At 45.8% G+C, this 16680-nt stretch overlaps 1 protein-coding gene across 10 annotated transcripts in view; it reads left to right on the top strand.

The window, feature by feature from the left end:
• Positions 1 to 16680, top strand: part of celf2 (cugbp, Elav-like family member 2) — a 94075-nt gene that overhangs the window by 58701 nt on the left and 18694 nt on the right. For 8 of the 10 annotated variants that reach the window (XM_061668172.1, XM_061668170.1, XM_061668171.1 and 5 more), the window contains 3 exons: positions 7666 to 7714; positions 12257 to 12391; positions 15533 to 15612. In XM_061668172.1, the coding sequence (XP_061524156.1) occupies positions 7666 to 7714; positions 12257 to 12391; positions 15533 to 15612 (264 nt within the window). Of the gene's footprint in view, positions 1 to 7665; positions 7715 to 12256; positions 12392 to 13394; positions 13521 to 15532; positions 15613 to 16680 lie in introns of those variants that run through there. The other 2 variants (XM_061668174.1, XM_061668173.1) reach the window with 2 other exon arrangements.

Raw genomic sequence — 16680 nt, 5'->3', positions numbered from 1 at the left:
TTCCATTTTTTAATGCAATATTATCAAAACAACTTTTATTCCAGGAACAAAATGGGAAGCTTACAAAATTTCATATCTTTGGAGGGAAAAAAGTTCAAATCTTACGAGAATAATTTCATCTTTCCAGAAGTTGTCATATTATGAATTTACAGTTGATATTGAATGCTTTTTTTCTTCCTCCCAAAAGTGATACATTCTTCTTGGAATATGTCTTCTTTTGCGAGAACAGGATGCATGTGGCGACTTGAAATATTGAGCGAGCTCGGTGACCAGTTAGTTGACTGGCTGGTTAGTTTGTGGGTTGTTAGCGTGTGTGTGCGCGTGTGTCTATTGAGGTTGCACAGAGGTCTCCGCTGACAGCTTAAGTGGCGACTCGACAGCGAGCGACACGTCTCGCTTTTTCCTCCTCGCCGCGGATGCGCGAAAGGCCGACGAAAAGGCGAGGCGAGGAGCGCTAAAAGTCGACGCCCACACCGCAATTGAACGGCGCCAGACGGAGGTAAAGTGCAGACGGCGGTGGAGGGCAAAGCAATAAACAGGACTCGCTCAAAAAGAAGCGCAGCTCTCCGGTGATTGTACAAAGTCTACACACCCCTGTTAGTGATGTAAAAAATAGACACTGTAAATCTTTTCAACACTTTTTTTTTTTTTTTTTTTTTTTTTACCACTAATGGTACCTCTAACCTGTACAACTCAACTGACAAAAAATACAAACCATTGCTAAAGGGGAAGTGAAAACAACCAAATGGGATACTGTGGTTGCCAAAGTGTGCACACCCTCTTGTCACAGAGATGTCGCTGTGTTTCAAACAACGCGAACTCATTCAATTGTTTTGTTCGAACACTGTTTGAACGTGCTCATAATAATTGCTGCCCAGCTGACGGCAGATTGTTGTCACATCCGTGAAACAGCCAGTACTTGCCAGTCATTTATTGATTTACATCACAGGGGTGTGTAGACTTTTTCAATCCACTGCATCGCTGTCACAACAGTATCGATATCTCATAATTCAGTTTCGATACTGTCGTCGCCTGAGGACCTAAATGAGTATGTTTTTTTTTTTTTATTTGGCTTTCCGTTGTATTTATAAAGACATAAAAAACAATTGCCAAATCCGCGATGTTATCTCCAAATATTGCCATGTCGTACCGTGTCTCCGATTGAAGACCAACTGAAAGCCGCCGTCGTCCGAATGCGATGCTCAAACCTGAAACAACAATTGCCGTTCTGTCAGATGTTCGATGGATGTCACGACACGTTGCGCGTTTCCAACGTGCCGAAGAATGCAAGGGCGCAAACGTTATCGATCCGCAACCGGCGGCGCGTTCATACCGTTTCATTTGAAGCGCTCCGTGTCCGTCTGACGAGCTCGTCGGGACGTTTTCCGGCAAATTGAACTCTTTGATTAGTGTGTGACAGATGTCGAAATTGCGGCGGCGGCGACGGTGCGCTCGCCCTGCCCCTCCCCCTCCCCCAACGCGGAGGGATGAAGGGAAGGACATCAGGGAACGGAGCACGCGTCCTTGGTTCCGGAGCGCTTCCTTTCTCCGTCTTCGGATGAAAGGCCTCCTTCGATTGGTTTCCTCTCAAGGATGTTTGGAGGCCGGAGTGCAGAGGACGCGCGGCGAACAGGTTGCGCAGGAGAGTGCTGAGAAAAACAGGGTCGTTCATTTCGTATCTTTTCACATGAGAGGAAAACAAAACTAATCACGGCTTTCGAAGAAATCTGTTGAATTTGGAATTTTCCAGACAAAACCCGATCATCAATAGTCTCATTCATTTTTTTCAGAAAAAAAGCCATAACTTTACAAGAATACTCTTGTTTTAGAGAGAAAAAAAATCATGTTTACAAGAATATTGTCATCGTTTTTGAGAATAAGATTTCTAAAAAAATCCTTCTTTCAATTAAGTTGAAGAAATATAGATATAATTGGAAGAAAGCGCATATTTTGAGTAATGTCGTTTTTTTGAGAGAAATTATACATCGTAAAATGTCTTTTTGAGGGAACATTTTTGTAACATTGCAACAGTAATATACAAGATGTGAAAAATTTGGACAAATTTAAAGAGAAATACAAGCACACAATTATCAAAAGGCACTCACTGTTATTTACAGAACAAACAATCGAGCACATTTTGCCAGAATGACCGTATGACTGTATATTTAGTGATGCAAACATTTACATATGGTGTGTTAAAAGTGACATATTTATACCAAAATTAACATTCTAAACACCTCTAATGTGAAAGGTTTACATCATATTTAATTTTTAAAAGCCTACTTTACATGGTGGCAAAGTTTCATCACATTTAAAGTAGTTTCTGTAATTCAGAATATTTATATTTCATGTTTTATACACATGTAATGTCGCAATTATTTCTAATAGTGTACGAAACACCTTATGTAGCAAATTTACATCATATTTAATGTACCGTCATTTCTCTTATATAATGCGCAGCCATGTATAATACGCACCCCCGAAGTTGACCTCAAAATTCTGGAAAACCCTTCTACCTATGTATAATGCCTTTTTACCATGCATGATTTTGCGTATACCCATATGATCAAAACATGTAGTATTATTTGTATTTTGTAAAAAAAAAAAAAAAAAATAAACATTCAAAGAATTATTCTGAATTTGAACACGTAATCCTTTTTTTTTATTTACTTGCTCTTATTTTGAAATTCAGAGCCCTACTTTTATTTCGTAAATCAGAAAACACACAGTTGTGCTCAAGTTTGATGACAAAATTTTCAGAATTTGTAAGATGGGTACAATTCTTTAAAGAAAACACAAAAGACCAGGCCAAACACATTACATTTTATTTTAATGGGATTCAAATTAAACGGTCAGGCGTTTCAGAAAAGCATTATCATTCAACAAAACATAACACAAAATAAATTAATGAAGGTTGTTGTTCAGTCATATTTATAAAAAAAAAAAAAGAAAAACAATATTTCACAAATTCTGCCAGGGTATGTAAACTTAGGAGCACAACTGTACATATGTGCAGTCATACGTACCCTTGTCATATTGGAATGAAAGTGTGGGCAAACACCTTTTTTGTAACCACTAGGTGGCGGCGGCATTTTGGAATGAAAGTGTACAGCTTTTTCATAACCTCTAGATGGCGGCATACATTCATAAAATGTGAATTTGTTTTCCATTTACCCCTGTACCCATGTATAATGCGCACTATTGACTTTTTTGGGGGGGGGGGTGAATGCGGTATGTAATGTAATTTCTCTTTTTTGATTTCTATTCGACCTTATGTTGCGTATTTGCAGCCTGTTTTCATCCCGGCCACCGGTATATTCCATATTTGATCATTTTTGCGCTGATGGCGGAGGTTACGCGGTCGCGGTTGTTGCCCGAGGATGTGCAAGGAGGCGGAAAAAAGAAGCGAGAGTGTTGTCGGATCATCAAACTTTCATGTTCCCGGAGGCCATTACGCAACACGCAGAAAGGCCGGCCATTAGAGCGCGTGTGCATCGCATTCCCGCACGCTCGTCATCGCGCAGCCTCGTTATCGGGTTATCGCCTTCAGTTCAAGGCGCTAATTGCCGGCGTGAAAGCCCAAATAGAAACGGCACGCTAACCCTAAAAGCCCCCTAACGAGTGCGTGCATGCGTTTGCTTTTATTGAAGTCAAGAAATATTCAGACTGGTTTCAAATCACGCATTGATTCAAATGTGCTGAGGACGATTTCAGCAGTAAACTTTGGTCCTCGAGGCTTGCTTTTCATTTGGAAAACCACAATGAAGGGGAAAAAAATGTCTTTCATTTCGATTTTCGAAGCAAATTATCAATCATTGAAGGAAAAAACAAATCTCATTGTATCCGTTTTTATGATTTGAAATGAATTTCATGATCGCGCGTGAGCAATTATTCTTTATTCATCCAATTGTGAATGAGCACACGTTTTCGTGGTTTTTGTCATCGCTTGACAATGAAGTTGTTGTTTTTTTCTGAGATAAAAAGTCCGACGTTTGACCCAAAAATGGCAAAATGTTCTTTTTGAGCTCTCACAGCAACATTGCGCCATTTTGTGTGGCGGCCATTGCAGAAGCATATCTTCGTGATAGTTTTAGGGATTGTTTCGTATTTAGCGTCTTGACCCTATTATTTAAGCCCCTTTTAGAAATGATTAGTACAATTGCATTCATGACTATGACTGTGTCATAACCTCAGAAAAATCAAGGCATTGCAATTGCACACGAGGAAGAAATCAATTACAAACTTCTCAAAATATTCGCTTAGCACGGACATTCGAACGATGCACAATATAAAATGTATTTTTTTCATCAAGGCAGTCGCCCCCAAAGTTTGAGCGTTTTCATGTCGAGTTGATTGTGGACGGTTCGAATCCCGGCTGCGACTCTCCGCTGCCGAAGTGCCTTTGAGCAAGATGCTGAACCCTAATTGCTTGACCTGGTTCAACTCAGGAAAAATGAAATGGAATGAAAATATTTTTGTGGAAAGTGAGTCCTATTTCTTTTCAAGAAAATAGATATAATTTCATGAAAATAAATGGTATTTTTAGATTTTACAATGTTTTTTTTTAAATTAATTATGTTCATTATTTTCTGTGAAACGAATGTAACCTCACAAAAATAAAATACGTTTTTTGGGGGGACATTAAGTTGCAGTCAGAACAAATGTGAAGACGCTAAAAAGCTTCTCAGGTGTGTGCGCGCGCGTGCGAGTCGGTCGCCGGCATCCGACGGCGCGGCGTGCGTGACACCCAAAAAGCTGCAAGGCCGCGCCGCAGCCATGCTTGGCAAGGTCAAAAGTGACCTTTCGAGGGCACCGTTTCATCGGCGCCGCATTTGGCGGAGATTAACGGGGCGGAAGCGCGCTCGTCAAACGCGTCGTCCCGTCCGTCGGCGGGAACGTCGAGCGGAATGTCGGCCTCGTCCTTTCACCGCCAAAGCTTTCGTCGGCATCTTATTCTGCCGTCGTGACACATTTGCTACATATACATTGGATTTTGTAAATTGTCACAATAAGGCTGTTTTTTTTATTTTTTATTTTATTGTCTTTTGTTTTTCCAAGAAAAAAAGTGAATCTTACATTTTTTTCAGAAAAAAATGCAATCATAGAATCAAAGCACTTTATCGGTAATTCATATTGTTTTTTGTTTTAAAAAAAAAAAGTTTAAATTTAGGGGAATAAAGACACATTTTTGAGAAAAGTCTCATGGGAATAAAAAGGGGTTTTTTTTCATGAGTTTTGGGAGGGCGGAAATGTATTAAGGTTTTGGGGAGGAAAAGGTGCAATCTCACTCGACAAGTCATCAATTTTAGAATTAAAAACAAATTCCGTCGCATGCGAGAGCATTTCAGTCGTGCATATGAGCAAAAAAAAAACAAAAAAAAAAGGACGAGTCTTCATAAACCCCCCAAAAAATGGAGTGTTTCAGTATTGCTGAGAGTGGAAAAACCTTCAGTGTGCGAGTGATGAAAGTTTCAGTCGTGTGTATGAGAGCATTTGAGTTGCGCGTGAGAGTGTTTCAGGAGCGCGTGAGATCATTTTCAGCCGGCCCACGCGGCCGCGCTCCGTCGCCGCCCCTCTCGTTCGCAGACGACGTCGTCGTCGTCGTCGACCTGCCGCGCTTACGAAAAAAAGAAAAAAGCGCTCAACGCTGCTACGATGACGAACGGCGGACACGCTCACCCCTGACCCCCCGCGGCCGCTCAGGGTTTCCCTTCTGCTTTTTGGGAATCGTTTTGGCGCCCTGCGTAGCGCGTCACGAATGTCGGCCGGCGCTTGGGGTCGCGATGGAGCGATCGAGGGGATGAAACGCCTTCCGGGTCGGCAAAGCGCTTCTCGACGCCCCCGTTTATTATTTTTTTGCTCCCTTTGTTTCGTTTTTCTTCGCCGGCGAGACGGATTAACGGCGCCGAGCAACTGAAGACGCTCGAACCCTTTTGCTGTGCCCCGCCAAGAAAAAGAGAACGTGCTCGTCTTCTTCTTCTTCGTCTTCTTCCTTGGCTCTCGTGGCCACACTTGGAACGACATTATGAGGAATGAGAATATTCTGAGGTCTTGTGAAATTGTTTTGAGGAAAAGATTTCCTACAATCATAAAGTTGGACTTATTCTACATTATTTTAGAGATTTGATTATTATTGTATTATCATTGTATGTTTCCAGTTGTAAGGTAATTTGTTTTTCAAGAAAAAAGTTGTATATTTGAGAAATATGATTTAGTTCTTTTTACAATTTTTCTCTGCAACAAAAAAAGAATATTTTGGGGAAAATGTTGAACCATTTTTCCAGTAAGATATTTTTCAAGAAAAAAGATGCATATTTGAGAAAGATGCCTTGAATTGTCTTTTCCTGAAAGATTTTTTTTTTTTTTTTTTTTTAAATAAAACTAAGTCAATACATGTAACGTTTTTAATTTGAAAGTCACCTTGTTTTTTCGATCATTTTTCGATTTTGTTTCCAGAATCTTACGAGCGATACCTTCTTTTTTGGACAGGTTAAACATTGTATTTTTCGAGAAAAGGTATTATGTTTTGATGTATGAAGAGAATAAAGTCCTATTTTCTTATTTAAGAATAGGACATTAGTCTGTCGGTATATACCTTTTCATCTTTTCAGTGCGGTCCTCGTGTTCTTTGTTAAGAGCAGAATTGATCTTCGAGATCTGCAATGACTCGACTGCATGCTTTTCATGAGTCTGCCCCCTTCAGGCAGACGAGAGAACTGACAGATAGACACGGACAGGGAGGATGAGGAGGAGGGAGAGTTGGGATGAAGGTGTGTGTGTGTGTGTGTTAGAATTGGATGATCAAAGTCTTCTATGGCAGTGTGACTGGAGCCTCGGGGCACGCACGCACGCACGCACGCACGCACACACAGCTCGCGGTTGAGTGTGATTGATTCCGCACTCGATTGGGAGAATCGGCGCCATCCGTCTCCGTGCAGATCAAACGGCGACATAATCCCCCATCAAGGAAGCAGACATGGCGAGAATAAGAAAAGACCCCAAAATCTGGAGATCCCAGCCCCCCTTAGACATCCCCCCAAATCCCGTCACTTATGAAATATTTGATATGGAAAACATAGGGCGAACTCGGGTCCTCGTCAGGTCAGAAAAGCTCCGCCGGAGTTTGAGCAAATCCGAACTTTTTGTCTTCGCCAGTGAACCAGCGCAATTATTTGGTGGCCTTTTGGGGGTGTCAGCATGCCGCATGTGTCCCGGTGCGAAAATATCTATTTGAGACATCTCAAACACAAACACCCCGAACTCACTCAGCAGCGCCCCCTGGGAAGTTTCACTGACGGACACGAAATTCGTTGGCACCAAAAAGTCTCAAGGGAGCCGTCCGTGCCTGCAATCGAACAGGAAGTCGGTCGGCATTTTGGTTGGAAACGGCGATTTGGGGCGAATTGCAGAGTTCGTACTTTGCCGAATTCATCATTCATTGAAAAAAAAAATGATCCCCCGACACCCGTTTACCGAATCCACGCCAAAGTTGGTGGACACGTCTGTCGTAAAAGGAAAATGCATGGAAAAAGTCTCGAAGACCCAGGCCCTGAAACGAACTGGTCCAAGAGTGTGGGGGTGGGCCAGGGGCCACATCTTTTTAGCACATAATAGACGTGTAAATGCAATGAATTGATCTTTTCTTGTGCGTCTGCGCTGTTCCAGATGCACCACCCCATCCAGATGAAGCCCGCAGACAGCGAGAAGTCCAACGGTGAGCGCACACGCACGCACAGCCGTCAATCGCGTGTTTGCATCAATGCCCGTGTGTGTGTGTTGTTGCCGGCGCGATAGACAGAATGTAACATTTCAAAGATGAAAAAAGAGGAAAATCTGACGTGTCATGTCCGTTTGGAAAATCCAATGTGGCCCTCAAGCGCAAAAGTTGGCACACCTGTCATCAATAATACCACGGGGGGAACATGTCAGAATCGCACACAATTTGTATTTATTTTTTTTTAATTGTCTTTTTGGCAGACAGGGAAGTCAATTTAATTTCAGTAAAAAAAGGCGCGTTCTTTTTTTTCCCCTCAAAGAAAATCCAGGTCATTTCTTTACGCGACAACAAGAAGAAGAAGAAAACGATGCAAAGTCTGAACTTTTAAGGGGGGGAAAGTCATATCCATCGACAAAAAGAATATATGATTTTCCATTGAAAAAATCATTTGTTCTTTTAATAGAAACTGTTTTGTTTTGTTTCTTTCCCCCCAAAAATGTCATCATCACAGAAGAATACATTTGTATTTCGGAGGGGGAAAATCCTATCTTTGGGGCTGATAGGATGTATTTTGATGAGGAAGTTTATTTGAAGTTTTGGTTGTCTGTGGGAATAAAAAGAGAGAGACAGAGAAAATTCCAGAAAAAAAGTTGAAATCTCATAAGACGAAAATAATTGAATGAGAAATAAAAGCATAATCTCACAAATTGCTTATTTTTCCTTCACAAGAAGAGTCATTTTCCAAATAGTTTTGATTTGATTCTTATTGTTTAGCCTGTCTATGCTGCCCTTGGGTCAAATTGTTCCGAACTTGAATTTTGACTGTCACAGCGATGCGGACGACACGCAGTTATATCGAGCGGTCTCCAGATGACGACGGTTCAATTGAAGTTCCGTTGTGTCGCCGTCGAAAACAGATAAATAACTGGACGAGCCAACGTTTTCTTCCAATTAAACCACAATAAAACTGAGGTCATTGTTTTGGGCAATAAAGAAAAGAGGATTGCTGTTCGTAAATACCTGGCGTCGCCCGCATTAAAAACCAAAGACCAAGTCCGGAACGTTGGCGTTCTGACAGATTCCGGCCTGACTTTCAACAGTCGTATCAGAACAATGACAAAAACTGCCTTCTACCGTCTGAAGACAATATCCAGAGTGAAGGCCTGCGTGTGTCAAGCAGACCAGGAGAAGCTCATCCATGCTTTTATCTCAAGTAGACTTGACTGTCGTCGTGGTCTTCCGACTGGACTCCCCGAAAAGAGCGTTCGACGGCTGCAGCTCATTCCGAATGCCGCGGCTCGGGTTCCGACCGGAGCAAAGAGGTCACAGCGTACGACTCCAATTCTAAAGTCTTTACACTGGCTTCCAGTCAGCTCGAGAATAGATTCTAAAGTTCTGCTACTGCTCTCTAAATCACTCAACGGTTTGGGTTTAGGTGCCGAATACATGAATGAAATGCTAACGGGATACGTAAACCCAGTCGGGCTGTGAGATCGACAGACTCGGGTCAAATAGCGAACATGGCGGAGCAGCATTTGGCCGTGATGCTGCACACAAACGGAAGACGTTTTGCCAACAGAAGTGACGGCAGCCCCAAGTGGGAATGGTTTTTAGTCCAGGCTAAAAACTCCTTTTTTCTCCTGCTTTTGAGAGCGTTTCCCCTTTGAAAGGATATTTCTTGCACCGTACGCTCTTTGAATTGTACTTTTCTGTTTTTTCTCTTTGTTTTTAAATGCTTTTCGTCATGTGAGGCACATGGAGTTACCGTGTGGATGAAATGCGCGATCTAAACACATTTGCTTTGCTTTAGAAAAAGGCAGATTTTTGGATTTTGTGTTCTTTTTTTTACAAAGAAATTATGATTAGTTGTCATTTTTTGTTTATTTTATGCATTAGTCCGTTTTTACAACTCAAAAAGTCATATTGATCAACAACAAGAGACATTTCCATGAAAGAGTTTTTTTTTTCATGAAAAGAATTCAGAAACAAAGTGTTGCAGTCTCACAAGAGTAACGATGTGTTTTTAGAAATCGGAAGAGTAATTATATGAGGAAAAATGGAACAAAAAAATCTCATAAGAATAATCTTATATTGATGAATGAGAAACGAGTCGTCATTTTCTGAAAAAAAGTTTTGGTTTTGAGTTCATGATGTCATAATCTCACTCGAATGAAGTTGGATTATTTAGAAATAAAGTCTGAGAAAGGACCTTTTTTGTGTCATTATGTTCCAAGATCCAAGTCTTTCTAATCAATGAGTCGTTGAGCTCGTCGCACGCGCGCATACTGTCAATCCAAATGCGAAATGATGCCGGTGTTGTCGTTGCAGGCGTGATTACGTGTGTGCGCGCGAAAATCATCCGTTGCGGAGTCGCGTCGCCAACGTACGTGGCGCTGAATAATTGAGGGACGCGTCTGCGGGAGGTCAATCGAAGTTGAAGCGTTTTGGCCCCGCGTTGAACCGCTCGCTTCCTCCTCTCCCCCGTGGCCGCGCGCGCCTGCTTTCTCGACATACGCTCGGCGCAATTGATTGTGCATTCCCGACGTCGTTTCTTTTCATCCCGCAGAATAAATTCAGCATTTTTCTTCCAGGAAATCAACACGAGACGTGCCGCGCCGCCTTCGTTCATGATCGTGTCGAAATGAAGTGGTGAGAATTTTTGTCCGCGGTGCGAGTGCGCTGCCAAAGCGGGCGCCAAAACTTCACAACGGCAAGGAAAGCGTTCCCCAGGCTGCTGAAGTTAGCGCGGAATCAAACTTTAACTTTGTTTAACATTAGCTCTGAGCTTCAGGTCAACGAACTGACCTCATCCATCCAGCCGAGCGGAATTTAGTTCCCAAATAAGCTGCCGACACGGGCGGCCATCGTTGCGTTGGTAATACGTTTGCTGCGGTAATACGTGAAACGAAGAGAGAGAAAAGACGACTACCTTTTGAAAATAGCTCCGAGCTTCAGATGAGTTGCAAATGTGACCTTGTGGATCTGGCAAGTCAGCTGACTCAACGGGCCGCTGCCTTATGCTTGTTTTTTTGGGGGGGGATTTGTTTGTTCCCTTCAGGATGCGAAGCTGCCTGCATCTCGCTCGTCGCGTGATCCGCTCTCAATAAATTCATTAGCGCGTCGGACCGTCGGCGACGGCGCGCGCTAGACGGGTGGGAAACGAGCGTCAGCGTAGCCAAGCGCCACTTATCTTCTTTCTCTTTTTTTAAACACACAAACAATCCGCCGAGCAAAATAAACAAGCGCGCTATTGATTTCCCCGAGTGCAACAGAGCGCTTATCTGCTTCGCCTCGCGCCCGCCACTGACACTCGCCTCATTAAAAATGAATTGGATTAGCATCGAACGCACACGCGCACTCGATGGATGGATGGATGGAATGCCGGCGAAGTTCCTCGCCGTCGCCTGGCGTTCCGCGGAGGAAGCGGCGTTCTGTGGTTAGCACGTGGACGCCCCGCCGTTGAGAGGGACTGGGTTCGAATCTCCTCGCAAGCGGCAGTAAATTCACACATTTGGGCCGCGCGCCATTTGCAAGTTTGCCTTTCCGCAGATTTCTTTTTGGAAACTATCCTCCGTTGTCCACGGACGTGAATTTCGTGCCTCTCTCGTTTGAGGTCAGTTGGAAACCGTGTTGGGGGGAACTCGTTCCGTGACGTTTTGTGATCAAACGTATGCGATTGTCATCAATGATAGAAGTGGGAGAAAATGTGTCCTTAAATTCCGGTTGCTTTTGGAAATTTCCGTGATGACGATTTGAGTGACGTTTGTTTTGTTTTTCTTTTTTTCATGTCACCTCCTCGCTTGCGATTGGCTCTCTCTGGTCACGTGCCATTCTGCCGTCGTCTCAGACGTGACCTATTTTTCCAAATACGACCTCCTCCCGGCGCCACCTTGTCGTGCAATCTATTAGCTTGTCTGAGATTTTGACGAGGTGCGGCTCAAAGTTCCGCTTCTTCTTCTTTCTTCCACTTGTCATAAAAGAACTTTGGCTTTTGAACAGTTTCATCGTTAAAATGTTGGAAAATGTTTTGAAGGAACAGTCACTTATCTGGTTTGTCATATCAAGTGATATTCTCTAACCTGTGCACATTTGTCCCGAGGTCAACGTGTTACGACATGGTGGGTTTGTGCGCGTACAAGGCAACAAACGCATTTTTTTTATTCTGTATTTACATTCCGTCATGTTTTGTTACCAATGTATTATTTGTCCCAATGTGTGGTTAATTCCCAAATAATGAGCTACGGTTTCGAATGCCCCTTTTTTCGTGTCCCGTTGATGCAGTCGTTCCAAATTCAGAAAAGTCATCAAAATGTAATCGGTCGTGTCACATTTCCAAAGGCAATGGAATAGTTCCACGACTCTTGTAATTGTAACTCACTCCATTTCCAAAGTCACATCTTCCCAACACTGGTTGTAAATTGTTTGAGGTCGACGGGGGGGTGAAAGGTTTTTTCGAGTACTGGTTTTCATCCAATCAATGAATTTTGAGCACGAGCCAACGGAAGCTTTTCCTTCTTCCTCTTTCTGCTCCCACTGCAGCGGTGGAAGACAGGAAGTTGTTCATCGGCATGGTGTCCAAGAAGTGCAACGAGAACGACATCCGGGTCATGTTCTCGGCGTTCGGCCAGATCGAGGAGTGTCGGATCCTGCGGGGCCCCGACGGGCTGAGCAGAGGTGCGTCGCGTTCCGCAGCGGATGCCGCTCGCTTCCGTCCGACGCCGAGCGGCGAAATGGCCACAACAGCCTCCGGTGGCCTCCCGCAACGGAAGGCGCCAGAACCCTCCCCGGACGTTCTGCTCGGACGAGGGGGACAGTCGCCACTTTTAGGACCGTCTTGACTGAAGCTGAAGACTCAAATCGACTCGGACTTGAACTTCATGACTTGACGAGTCTTTCCCGTTTATAGTTGCACATCTGCATTTTCAACATACGGTAGTCCGCCATTTGCTCTCTATCCATCTACTGTAGGTATCGCTCTCATCCAATCACAGATGAGGATTGAGCACGCCGCACACTCACGGCCTTCCGGACCGGCGGAAGCCGTCCCAGTTAACGTGGCTATTTGACTTCTAAAGCCGTCAATGGCAGTGAATGTGTTTGAAAGAACTCTTGACGCCATTTCTCCGAACTGCGGTGTCGTTACAGTCCAAGCCACTTTGAAGACGCAGTCTTGGCATCAAACAGTTTCTCCCACGATATAGCAAAACACATATTTAGAATTTTTTTCTGTCTTTAGATGTCGTGGATAATGTTTACTGTTCGGTTTCATTCTCCTTTGGCCAGTTCAGTCTACATTTTATTTCCGACTCTCAGTTGTTGTTCATTTCACTTTTATGGGTGTCAATATACCTCTTTGTGTCATGAGCCGTGAAATGTTGTGACTGAGCAAGATTTGGTGACTTTTTATGACTGCTTCCCGCAAATAATGGAACTTGGGACTTGAGACTGACTTGTGACTTCCTCCCACCGCTGGTTCTGGTCCTGCTCAATGTGGACTTTTGAGTGACATCTTGGGGCTGTTGTGGCTGCTGGGAATATTTTGGCTCTATATAGCATCTTTCCCTCTCTCCCCCGACCCCTTTTTCCTGACCCACCCCGCTCACCCCTCTCCTCCCAAAACCACGACCCCCCTTCTCCCACCACAACACTCGTGTACATGTGCTTCACCTTCAGCCTGAACTCACTGTCGTCCCGTCGTCATCACGCCGCTCGCTGAGGTTCACGTCAAAGTCACATTTTTTTCACAAGAAAACAGAAAAAAAAGAAGAATTACAGCGGCGAGTACCCGTGTACTTCTGACCTTGTGAGTGATGGGGTCATGCAATAAGCGAGGCCGCAAATTTAGCCCCCAGATTTTGTCGCAATCCGACCACATCTCTCGAAGTAGTTCGCCGTCGACAAACCGCTGGAAGATGACCCTGAAGCGGCAGACTTCCTGTGTCTTCTCAGGCGGAGCTTCGTGAGACTTTTTCGTGGGTCAACTCACGAGAGACACGCCTCCCAAATTTCACGTTGCCGGCTCAAATTGGCTCCAGGCGATGCATATCCCCCCCCCCCCCCCCGCCCCCCACCCCCCCTCGGTCTAAAATCCACCACCTGTGCTTCCCGTTTGTCTTCCTCTTCTTCCTCCTCTTCCTCTTCCTCCCCCCGTCACGCCAGCTTCAGTGTCATCTCGTCAGTTGTGTGTTGTTGTTGTCGTGTCGTTCTTGTGTGCTTGTTGTGGGCGTTTTACCGTCGCTTTGCTCCACACCCTCCCGATTCTCGAAGAAGCAGCCCGGCTGTCCTGAAATTCCGTTTTCCCACAGCATTTTGTCCTCCCGACATCCAACGTCCGCCTCCCTCCTTCCCTCCAGTGCCGCCGCTCTTTTGTCCCGATCAATATTTTAGATGTCTCGGCGCTTACACGGAGCACTTAGCGGCGAGTGAAAAGAGGAAGTGCCGCCGGTAAATAACCCCCCCTCCGACCCGGTTGGCGAATAAACAGCTCCAAAAGCGGCCCCGCGAGTCCCGGGATCCGCGAGCCCCGCCGCTATTAAAAATCGCGGCATCAATCGGACGAGCCGGCGCGCTATTAATAAAATATGGATCGTACCACCGGCGGACCGGCGGGCCCAGGGAGCTAGCCTACTTTCGCGAAAGGACTGTTTGCTTCCCCGCCACCCGGAGGTATTTTTAGTGGCAGAAAAGTGAAATAAATAACCAGGTCGACGCTTTATTTAGCAGCACCGAACGGGTCGAGCCGAGTGTTATGGCCTGATAACCGCCGACGGCTTCAAAATAGTCCCGATCGTCCGTCTGGAGGGAGGCGTTAACCCAAATGAAAGCCCAACGATGGTCCCTCAAATCAGGTCAACGAAATGGCTCGTCAAAGTGGTTCGAGGGAGGCGGGAGTCGGAGATGACGCCGGCGCTGCTTTCACGCCGCCGTTTGCCTCCAATCGCAAAGATCGTTTTGGATTTGTGTGGCAGCCAATTTGAAGGCGTCGTGGATTTCGTGTCATTCCACAATTCGCACCAAAATGGCCGACTTCCTGTGTCTTTTGCGTCACGGCTTCTTGAGACTTTCCTGTGGGTCGACCTACCAAATTTCAGTTGAGCCCGAAAATCCAGGGGGCAAGGATCTCTCTCATGAAACTGCTTCTTGAGCGATCCCTTACCCCCGACCGTCGTTCAGCTCGTCGGGCCTGAACTGTGCGATGTGTTCGGGCCCGGTTGAGCTCACGCGGCTCGCCAACTCGGAAACCGTTCGTGGTTCTGTTAATCGTCCACATTGGCTGAAAAACAATGTCAGTCGAGCAGCTTCAAAGATTTTGGTGGGAAATTCCGCCCCTGAAGCCGCTTTGACTTATGAGCAGCAAGAAATTTGGCAGGCCTGTCCCTCGTGAGTAGCTCGCGCGACGGCAAAAAGTCACAGGAAGTGTGCCATCGGGCCATTTGCTTCTCAATTCGCCCAATCGCCGCCGAGTTTGATCTGCTTCGGGATAAGGTCGGCAGACGCGACGCGATCAGATGCTTCGGATGAGGGGGAGGTGGAGCCACGCGGAAAGAGGGCGGGGCTGTGCTTGTCGTGACACCGTGCTCGTTTCAAGCTGTCGTTGCTATAGTGACCGACAACACTCGTTGTCCCGTTCTCTGTTTTTGGGTCTTGTGGGTTTTTTGTTTTTTTTTATAACGACGACGTGTCCAACCCTTTTGTCTTGTTTTTGTTCTTTCTCGTCTTTCCTCCTTCTCCTCCTCCTCTTCCTGCCCTCCTCCCTCCCTCCCTCCCTCCCTCCCTCCCTCCGCCCACCCACCCCTCTTCCCTCCCTCCCTACAGGATGTGCCTTTGTCACGTTTTCCACCCGAGCTATGGCACAGAATGCGATCAAAGCCATGCACCAGTCTCAGACTATGGAGGTACTGCACCCTCTCACCTTGTACACGCTGTCAAATGTCAGATGCATTTCATGTTTCAGCCATTTTCCATCAAACACCGCGCGACACGCAGGCCGTTCACGAGGTACGCACGCGACGCCACTTCCCCCGACAAAATGGCAGACTTCCTGGGCGTGGTTTCTTGAGACTTTTTCGTGGGTCGCCTCACGATAGGCACGCCTGCCAAATGTCGTGTTCCTCGGTGTGAAACTGACTCAAAATGCTCGTTGGAGTAGTTTCCTGAACGTTGACATTTGGAGGCAAAATGGCAGAATTCGCTAACTTGGTTGTGGGTCGACCCACGAAGGACACGCCAACCATATTTCCTGTCGCGAAGTCAAACTGGTTTTGGGGGCGGAATTTAGAAAAACGAGTCCAAGGGCTGAGAATCCTTGAAAATAGCCCGAAAATCTCCAAAGTGGCAGACGTCCTGTTTCTTTTGGGGCTTGGCTTCACCGAACCTTTTGGGTGGATCTGCTCACGACCAACACGCCTGCCAAAATTTCACGTTGCTCCCGAGCCGATTGTTGCGGCTGACGCGTCGTATCTCTTCGTATTTAGACCGGAGTGAAGTGCGTCAAAATGTCGTGTTTGCGCATCGGGATGCGCACGCTTGTTGTGTAAGCGTTAGCCTGCGTTGGCGATGCTTCTCCCGCCTGCCGGAATAAGAAAAAGCGCTGAAAACGAGGAGGAGGAGGTTACCGCGGCCCTCATCAGCTGCGCCTTAATGGGGGTCCCGGGTGCCGGTTCTTCCGGACGCATGACGGGCCCGCTGCCGTTGGGAGAGAATGAGACGAGCGAGTCGGCAATAATGACGGGCTTGTGCGCGCGCCATTCGCCTCCCGGAACCCTCTCATTAGGCGCCGTCGTGATCATCGAGCTCCGCCCCCTCGGGCACGCGAGCAGGGGTGCGTTCGTTCGTCATGCTTTGTCAGTTCGCGTTGTGCGAGGACCCAAATGCGAGTCGCTCGATGGGGACCTTTCACAGCTCGTGGCGGCGGCATTGAGGGGGAACCCCCAAAATTCGTCATTATTATTATGACCGCAATT

The sequence above is a fragment of the Phycodurus eques genome, chromosome 22 (genome assembly GCF_024500275.1).
Source record: "Phycodurus eques isolate BA_2022a chromosome 22, UOR_Pequ_1.1, whole genome shotgun sequence".
Classification (NCBI taxonomy): domain Eukaryota; kingdom Metazoa; phylum Chordata; class Actinopteri; order Syngnathiformes; family Syngnathidae; genus Phycodurus; species Phycodurus eques.
The sequence above is the reverse complement of the archived record's forward strand: the minus strand, read 5'-3'. Positions and strand labels throughout refer to the sequence as shown.